Source organism: Sturnira hondurensis, unplaced genomic scaffold, assembly GCF_014824575.4.
Source record: "Sturnira hondurensis isolate 20B ecotype Veracruz unplaced genomic scaffold, ASM1482457v3 Scaffold0001538, whole genome shotgun sequence".
Classification (NCBI taxonomy): domain Eukaryota; kingdom Metazoa; phylum Chordata; class Mammalia; order Chiroptera; family Phyllostomidae; genus Sturnira; species Sturnira hondurensis.
The window spans coordinates 1,126,332-1,135,464 of record NW_028074169.1 but is presented as its reverse complement, the minus strand read 5'-3'; the positions used below and the strand labels follow the sequence as shown (position 1 = coordinate 1,135,464).

The following is a 9,133-nucleotide window of genomic DNA, read 5'->3' as shown; positions in this document are numbered from 1 at the left end:
TTTTAGTCTTCTTGTCCAAGGTACAAATCCCGAGAATGTGCATTTAAAGATTCTAGGAGATGCTGGTGGTGGTGGCGGTGGCCTTGCTCTTTGAGTAGAGACTAGAATCCCCTCCTACATTGTCCTAGCTGTCATGCCCCAGAGAATGTGTGTGAGGAAGTCATCCAAGACAGAAGCTGTACATATTCTGAGGGGCCTGAGGCCCTATCTGCGTCCATCCTACAGACAAGTGTTCCTTATCTCAGTCATGGCCATTGCATCTGTGGGACCACATATTATCCCTCATGAGCCCTGAACTGACATCTCAGAGGCACCTTACCTGTGCCACCAGCATCTAGTTTAGAAGGTCACAAGCAGGCTGCCATACCAGGATGAGTCCACCAACTGCCCATCCCCCTCAATCAGGAATGATGCTACATAGAGCTTGAAATGCTGATGTTTAATGATCTATTCTACATTAAATAATTGGCAATGAGGAATTTCCACAATGCATGGGTGCAAGAGACCTTAGATATTTTCAAGGCAGAGAACAGAGTTCAGAGCGGCTCAGCCAATGAAGGGCCAATTACAGAGAACTGCTGGTTGTCCAAGGGGAGTACAGAGTCTGGGCTGGGATGTGACATCACTTAGTGGAACCCCTCCAGGCAGGTCTTATTTAGGAGTTGGAACATAGTTCTCCAGGGTTCCGTACTGATAGTGAAGAAGCAGGTGAAGGTCTGAAGGAATAAGAACAGGAATAAAATATGAGTGAAGAAGTCTTGAGAATCTTCTGGCTCTAGTGCTAAAGATAGCATCCATCCCAAACTTGCATTTGCAAGATGAGCAGCTGGGGGATGCAAGCTCTGGCGACAGGTGTAGTCCTGCCTGGGTCTTGGATATAGCTGATCTGACTCTCTCTTGACCTCAAGGTCTGCTATGTCACTCTGCTCTTCCCAGGCCTATGTCCCCCATGGAAACCCCAGGCTTTCCCACTGTGAACCATGCCCCTAGTGCAGTAACATGTGTTTCTTCCCAGTAGGCCTTATCTCAAGGAGAACTGATCCTAGGGGGTGCTTTTCCTAGAGCAGGGATTCACTTCTCCCTATCTCTCAAGTAGAAACCGCAACTCATCAGTGCTCAGAACAGAGCATGGAATACAGGGCAGTGGGCTCCACTCAGCCAACCCTCCAGCAGGCTCTGCTTAGTGTCAGGAGGACCTGAGGCCTGACCACTCGGTCGACAGTGTTCCTCCTCCTGAATGCAGCAAAGGAAAGTGGATAAAGAGCAGGAACAGTACATCCTGTGGCTAGAACCAGGAGACCTGGCCCCTAGGGGCAGGAGCAATATGTCACCAATATGGCCTGAAGATAAGACAGCTGAACTGGATGAGTGGACATTCAAGATCTCAGACTTCCCAGTGGCCTACAAGTGGACCCTTGCCTGCCAGGCTGGGCTCTGTCTTTATAAGTGGCAGCTCTAGTATGGCCAGCAGCTCTCTCATCCTTCTGTGTCCCTAAGAATGGTGTGCCCTTGCCACACACACCCCCTCCCCGCCACTGCATTTCTATGCAACTCCACAGCTGTAGAACCTGAAGGAGGCACACATGTATCTTACATTGTTAAGCTCTGGGCTTTCTTGAAAGGGGCAATTGTCAATGTCATCATCAAGTTTCCCACACCTGGTTCTGCGAAGCTCCAGCTCCATGGAGAAAGCCATCATCGTCTCTACCTGTGGTGCATATAGATATTAAAGTGGAAACATCCTTCATGGTCCCATTAAGTAGTTGCTTGTGTAGACACATGGAGTGTGGAGGCAAGCTCCAACAGTACCCTATTTGGGGCTCCCCTCTGGGTCTGGATCAGCTCTTTTGAAATAAATACATGCTGGGGATGTTCTACGTGAGGGGCACATGGTCTCAGTGGAGGCCCTGGGGTAGAAGCAGACTGATCACACACTATTAATATTATACACTTGTAGTCTTACACTTCCCAATGCCATGGTGAGACTCCACCTTCCCTTTCAGCATGCTTCTAGCTTCTACAGCACTCACAGGGGCAGGTGACAAGTGCTGGTTTGGTGTTGGCTTTGCAAGACTTTGCTTGACAATCTCCATCTCAGAGTGGGAGACTCATGTACAACCTCATAGTAACAGTTCTTCGCCTATCCAATGTCAGAAAAAATGCTACACAATGCTAGTGAAACACACACATACACACATAAGTGAGATGATGGCTTCAAGAAGCAACCTCTATTACATACTATGCTGTGAAATATTCTGTACTCTTCTCCACTTTTTTCTACTCATTCTATTCCATATCTTCCCACTGAATCCCATCCATTATTCCCATCACCCAAACTCAGTCTGTGACTCCAGATATAGAAAACCCAAAACCCAACCAGAGGTCCAGCCTGAAAGAGTTTAGGGTACCTGAACCAGTGGGGATGTTGCACACCAGTGTCCACAGAGGATTAAACTAAGCAGAGGGTGAGACTCTCTGCCCTTGATGTAGGCTCTTGGTGCAGAGACCCAGAGGGTAAGAGAGTAATGCTCCTGGCTCTGCACACACACACACATGCATACAGAATGCAAACCCACACAACAAGAAGTGCTCATTAGGAGAGTTTTCATTGCTCATGTCTGTAGGCCAGATGAAAATGGTATTACTGGTTGTAGTCTGAAGAGATTCCATGGAAAGAAGAAACTTTTAGGATTAAAAGCCATCATCTAAGGAAGAGTGTAAAATAACATTGATCTACATAGTTTAATACCACAGCAGAGAACCCAGAGATCATGAAAGTCACAGGAGAAATCCTGACTCCACACTAGTTGAGGGGGAGCACTCACTGCCTCCGATTTTCAGCCCTGCTCTTCCTCCTCTTCTCCCCTCTCCCTGTGTCTATTTATCTCCCTGTGTCTATTATTATTTATCTAATAATCTTATTTTATTAAAATATCTCTTCAACCTCCCTTTCCAGCATATTCTGTGTGTGTCTTTATTTTTTTACAGGATATCTTTATCCCCTTTACCCCTTCTTTGGCTAATTTGAAGTTATTCTTCACTAAACAATGTCATAATGATTGAAAAATGCATGTGTGTGAGTGGACATTGATCTAATTTTTAAATTTCCATGTAAAAACTTTTATAAAACCTGAAACTGAATTGGTTGTATTTTTACATACTTTAAATGGTATACAAAATCCTATGATGTCTCCTGTTCTTTACCTTTACATAATATAAGTGTAGGCCAGCAGGGCAGAAAGATGTGGTCACCTACCTGCTCCTTCCAGAAATTCAAGATGCGTGCCAGCCTGTAGGCATTTGTGTCCTTGCTCTTCTGGTTGAATATGTATAAGGCATATTCCACAGTGGCAGGGAAATAACTTTCCATGACTTTTTGGTCATTATTCTTCCTTTCATCTTGAGAGGTCCAACTGTGAGTAACCTGGAGCTGGGAACTTCCCAGAAGCAAGAGCATGGCCCAGGGCAGAGCCCACCTCCATTGCAAGCACAGCAGGGGTACAGGCAAACAGCCACCCATAGTCTTTACAGCTCAAACTCCCACTGGAACCTATCTGGGCAGTGGTCCAACTTATTTGTTGCAGAACATATTCTTCCTGTGGGCCTCCTCTCTGCTATTACACTCTGTCCCTTCCCACATATGACTCTGCCTCCTCCATACAATGTGGCTAAAATAGTCTCATGTCCAGGACAGAGGAATGAAGCCAAGGCAAGTTGGGTTGGGAAGAACTAGCAATAGGAAGAAGGGTCCTCTCTAGCTGAATTCCAGCCACAGGATTCCCTCAGTGTCTCAGAAGGTAGAAAAGACTGCTTGTTTGACCCAGAATCAGATTTTCAAATAATGACACAAGTGCAAGAGGTAAAAATGGAAAGCAGTCCCAAGATACAGCAGTAGAGTGATGGTCAGCAACACAAGAAGGGCAGAGCAAAAAAGAAAGGGCTGCCAAAAGCTAGCTTTTCAGATTATGAAGGTATCTACCCAGTGATGAATGTGTGTTTGTTAGAAATGTGCAGGAGATGCTTGAGATTTTTACACGCCTCAGTGTTATGCTGTCCCACTCCTCCACCAACCTTCTTTTGCTTCTGAAACAGAGTTCACTCCTTGGCTCCTGGGGTTGTGGCCTCACTAGGGATGGTGGAGGATCAAGCTGAGCTCACTGCATCACTCTCTGCACAACTTCTCAGCTTATGGATATGCTTCTATGAGGTAAGCCTGAGGTGAGGCTGGATAAGTAAATCTCTTCTCTTCAAAGATGTTTACAGAAGGAATGGCCACTGACATAGACTGCGCTTATATTTCTCTTTGTAGGAATTTATTTCTAGAGATGGAGTGGAGTGAAAGAAACAGAAAAGGAGGGAGAGTGAACCAAATGAGCTCCAGGGATCCCATAGCTGTGTCCATTAGGTGACCTTTAGTGTCCTCTTGTGGCCACTTTCATCACAGCTCATCAGGCACAATTTGCTATGTACAGTTTCTAGAAAAGAAACATTCACAGTAAATGCAACTCTGGGTCTAAGATGCGACTAAGATGGAGCTCTGGGATGACACTTTTTGCAAACAAGATTCAGTTCTGCACCATGAAATAGGCCTCCAGCATCTGTATATAGCTACTCATGAACTCTAAAGGGGACCATAATCTCCTGAAAGCCCGTGGATATCCAAGTCCCGGAGTTTGCTTCTACCCCAGGATTCTGGCTCATTATGTCTGGACAGTCCTAAAGAGTTTGCTTCTTAACCTAAAACCATGGGATGGTGATGTTCTTAGTCTCTGGATTACACTTTGAATAGCACAGTTATAGTGAGTTTCTTGGCTTAGATGCAACCAATCCCATGGAGAAATCAACTGTAAGAGCATAGGTGTGGGTCTTAAGAAGGGTTCCTGGAGCCACACTGGATCAGGGAAGGGGTAAAAACTCCATGCCTGCTCATAAAGAAAAAGAGTTCCAGACTCCAGACATCAGTGACCAGAAGGTGCTTGTGGAAGGAGAGAAAATTACTTTCAACCTGACAGCCTATCTTCCTCATAGAGGTTTTCAGAGCTGATGTCCATCTTCAGGAAAGGGAGATGTTATATATGTCCCATCCTTTCCATCCTTGGGTTGACCACATTAAGGCAAGCCCACTTCATGCTCTTAGCTAATGGTCTCCCCAAAGACCTGGTTTTCCATTTGCCAACCAGGCCAATGCACCTGTCTATCCTCCATGCATCTTTGTGATTTCCTTTTGAGACAAGGTCCTAGGTTCACAGTTCCATTGTCTCCCACCAGACAATGGCAGGACAACGTCAACTTGGAATGTGTCATTTGCCATGGATGAGAAACTAGATATGATCACATTTAAGAAACAGCAAGATGTGCAACAGAACTCTACCAAACAAGTTTTATCTTATGCAAAGTTATTAAACCTTAAAAAAGAAGAAAATTTGCCCTCACGTAGATAGACCATAAATGACATGTCAGACACAAGACAAATACTTCACAATTTCATTTTTTTTCTCAAGATTTGTTTTATGGTACATATTCTGATTTTTATACATTAAAGAACATTTTTCTAAATTAAAATATTATAGACATCCAGCCAACATGGAGGCATAGGTGGAAATACTGTGCCTCCTCGCACAATCAACTTTAAAGAAAACAAACTTTTTGTAACAAAAATGCAACCAAAACAGACAAAAAATTGACCTGCATGGAAGTCTGACAACAATGAACCATTCATCCAGACTGGTAAGAGAGGTGGAGTCAGTGGCTGGCAGAGCGGGTCCTACAGAAAAAAGTGACCAGACTGACCCAGGTGCGCAGGTGGTGGTTGGCAGATCTCAGGCATGGGGTGGCAACAGGCAGACCCAGTGAGGGCTCAAGGTGGCTGGCTGACTGCGGTCATACATTCACACACAGATAAACCAAGCAAAGAAGCGAGCAGTGAGACAGACCCAACAAATCAGGGCCCCAGTGCTGGGAATTAAAGCCTAAGAGCACTATTTGGAAAAACTTTTGGGAGTTGAGGTGATGGGAGAGGCTCCCAGGCTCACAGAGAGTTTGTTGGAGAGACCCACAGGGTCCTGGAGGGTGCACAGGCCCACACACCCGGGAGCCAGCACCGGGGGGGGGGGGCGGTTTGCTTGCAGAAAGCAGCAGAGGGGACTGAAATCCAAGAGAGAGCAGACAAACAACATTGCCTCTCTCTGACCCCACCCCACCTACAGCCTCAAAACCCAGTGACTAGGTCACCCTGTCCTGGTGAACACCTAAGGCTCCACCCCTCATACATAACAAGAGCGACCTGACCAAAACATTGTGGTTCAAGAAGAACAGCTCAAAGACCCAGAGCAAATACTTCTAAGCAACAAAGAGATAACCAACCTATCAGATGCACAGTCCAAAATACTGCTGATCAGGATGGTCACAGAACTGGTTGATTTTAGCCACAAACTAGAGGAACAAATGGAGGCTAAACTAATTGAAACAAAGGGAAATGCAAAGGAAACCAATAGTTATGGAAAGGAAACTGGGACTCAAATCCATGGAGTGGACCAGAAGGAAGAAAAAATGACCAAACAGAAAAGAATGAAAAAACAAGAATTTAAAAAAAAAATGAGAAGAGGCTTAGGAACCTCCAGGACATCTTTAAATGTTCCAACATCCTAATTATAGGGGTGCCAGAAGGAGAAGAGGAAGAGTGACAAGCAGAAAACTTATTTGAACAAACAATAAAGGAGAACTTCCCCAATCTGGCAAAGGAAATAGACTTCTGGGAAATCCAGGAGGCTCAGAGAGTCCCAAAGAAGTTGGATCCAAGTAAGAACAACCAAGGCACACCATAATTACACTAGCCAAGATTAAAATGAAGGAGAGAATCCTAGAAGCAGCAAGAGATAAGAGGAGAGTCACCTACAAAGGAATTCCCAACAGACTGTCGGCTGATTTCTCAAAAGAGACCTTACAGGCAAGAAGGGGCTGGAAGGAAGTATTCCAAGTCATGAAATGCAAGGACCTACATCCAAGACTGCTCTATTCAGCAAAGCTTTCATTTAGAATGGAAGGGCAGATAAAGTGCTTCTCAGGTAAGGCCAAATTCAAGGAGTTCATCATCACCAAGCCCTTATTATATGAAATGTTAAAGGGACTTATCTAAGAAAAAAGAAGATAAAAAATATAAACAGTGAAAGGACAGCAAGCTCACAGTTATTAACAATCACTCCTAAAACAAAAGCAAACTAAAAGGACAGCTAGATCAGGAGTGGAACCATAGAAATGGAGATCACATGGAGGGTTAGCAACAGGGGAATGGGAGAAGGAGAAGGGGGGAGAAGGTTTAGAGAATAAGTAGCATAGACAGTAGGTAGAAAATAGACAGGGGGAGGGCAAGAATAGTATGGGAAATATAAAATCTAAATAACTTGTGACACATGGACATAAACTGAAGGGGGGAATAGTTGGGTAGGAGGTGTGAAGGGGAGTGAAGGGGAAGAATAGAAAACTGTAATGGCATAATCAATAAAATATACTAAAAACATTATAGAAAAATTGGAAAACAAGAAAAATCACATTCTGTGACCATAATACAACTAATACGATTTGTGTATGTGTTATTGATTTATATTAATTGTTTCTCAATTACGGTTTTCTGTCTCTTAACACCATAGCTGCCAACCCCTAACCCTCCCCACATCCCTCCCGTTTCCACACACACCCCTGTTTTTGTGTGGGTGCCCTTTATACTTGTTTCTGCAAACCCTTCTTCTTTCCCCCTGACATTCCCTGCCTTCTGTCCTCTGGTCACAGCCAGCCTGTTCTCAACTTCAGGGTCTTTGGTTATATTTTTCTTGTTTGTTTGTTTTGTTGATTAGATTCCCGTTAAAGGTTACATCATATGGTATTCGTCTTTCATGGTCTGGTTTATTTCGATTAGCATAATGCTTTCTAGTTCCATCCATGTTGTGGCAAAGGGTAGGAGCTCCTTCTTTCTTTCTTGCTGCATAGAATTCCATTGTGTAAATGTACCATAGTTTTTGGATCCATTCATGTACTGATGGCTACTTAGGTTGCTTCCAGCACTTGGCTATTGTAAATTGTGCTGCTATGAGCATTGGGGTGCATAGGTTCTTTGGATTGGTGTTTCAGGGTTCTTAGGATATAATCCTAGCAGTGGAGTTGCTGGGTCAAAAGGCAGATTCATTTTTAGCTCTGAGAAAATGTCATTCTGTTTTCCATAGTGGTTGTAACAGTCTGCAATCCCACCAAAACTGCACTAGGGTTCCCTTTTCTCCACAACCTCTACAAAACTTGTTGCTTCTTGCTTTGTTTATGATGGCCATTCTGACCGGCAAGAAGTGGTATCTCATTGTCATTTTAATTTGCATCTCTCTGATAGCTAGCGATATTGAGCATCTTTTCATGTGTCTCTGGATCCTCTGTGCGTCCTCATTGGAGAAGTGTCTGTTAAAGTCCTTTGCCCATTTTTAGATTGGATTCATTGTCTTCTTAGAGTGAAGTCATGTAAGTTCTTTATATATTTTTTTAGATTAAACCCTTGTCTGAGGTATTATTGGCAAATACGTTTTCCTATAAGGTTGGGTCTCTCTCTTTTTTAATACTGTTTTCCTTAGCTGTGCTGAAGCCTTTTATTTTGATGAGATCCCATTTGTTTATTCTTTCCTTTGTGTCCCTTTTTTTCTAGGAGACAGATCAGTAAAAATGTTGCTGCGTGAAATATCTGAGATTTCCCTACCTATGTTCTCTTCTAGGACTTTATGGTGTCACAGCTTATATTTAAGCCTTTTTTCCACCCTGAATTTATTTTGGTGTATGGTGTAAGTTGGTGCTCGAGTTTCATTTTTTTTTTAACATAGCTGTCCAGCTCTCCTAACACCATTTGTTGAAGAGGCTATTTTTACTCTATTGTATGTTACTGCCCTCTTTGTTGAATATTAGTTGCCCATAGAGACGTGGGTTTATTTCTGGACTTTCTGTTTTATTCCACTGATCCATGTACCTCTTTTTATGCCAGTACCAGGCTGTTTTGATTACACTGGCTTTGTAATAGAGTTTGGTATCAGGTATTGTGATCTCTCCAACTTTGTTCTTCTTTCTCAAAATTGCAGCTGCTATTTGGGGTCATTTATGGTTCCAT

The 9,133-nt window shown here is 43.6% G+C and overlaps 1 protein-coding gene across 1 annotated transcript; it reads right to left on the bottom strand.

Annotated features, from left to right (window-relative positions):
* Nucleotides 1-443: 443 nt before the first annotated feature.
* Nucleotides 444-3,520, bottom strand: CST9L (cystatin 9 like). Its single transcript, XM_037030221.1, has 3 exons — nucleotides 3,257-3,520; nucleotides 1,595-1,708; nucleotides 444-716 (listed from the first exon to the last, which is right to left on the bottom strand). Exons 1-3 carry the CDS (start codon nucleotides 3,518-3,520, stop codon nucleotides 627-629), a joined length of 468 nt encoding a protein of 155 aa, XP_036886116.1. The 3' UTR covers nucleotides 444-626.
* Between the last annotated feature and the right edge of the window lie 5,613 nt (nucleotides 3,521-9,133).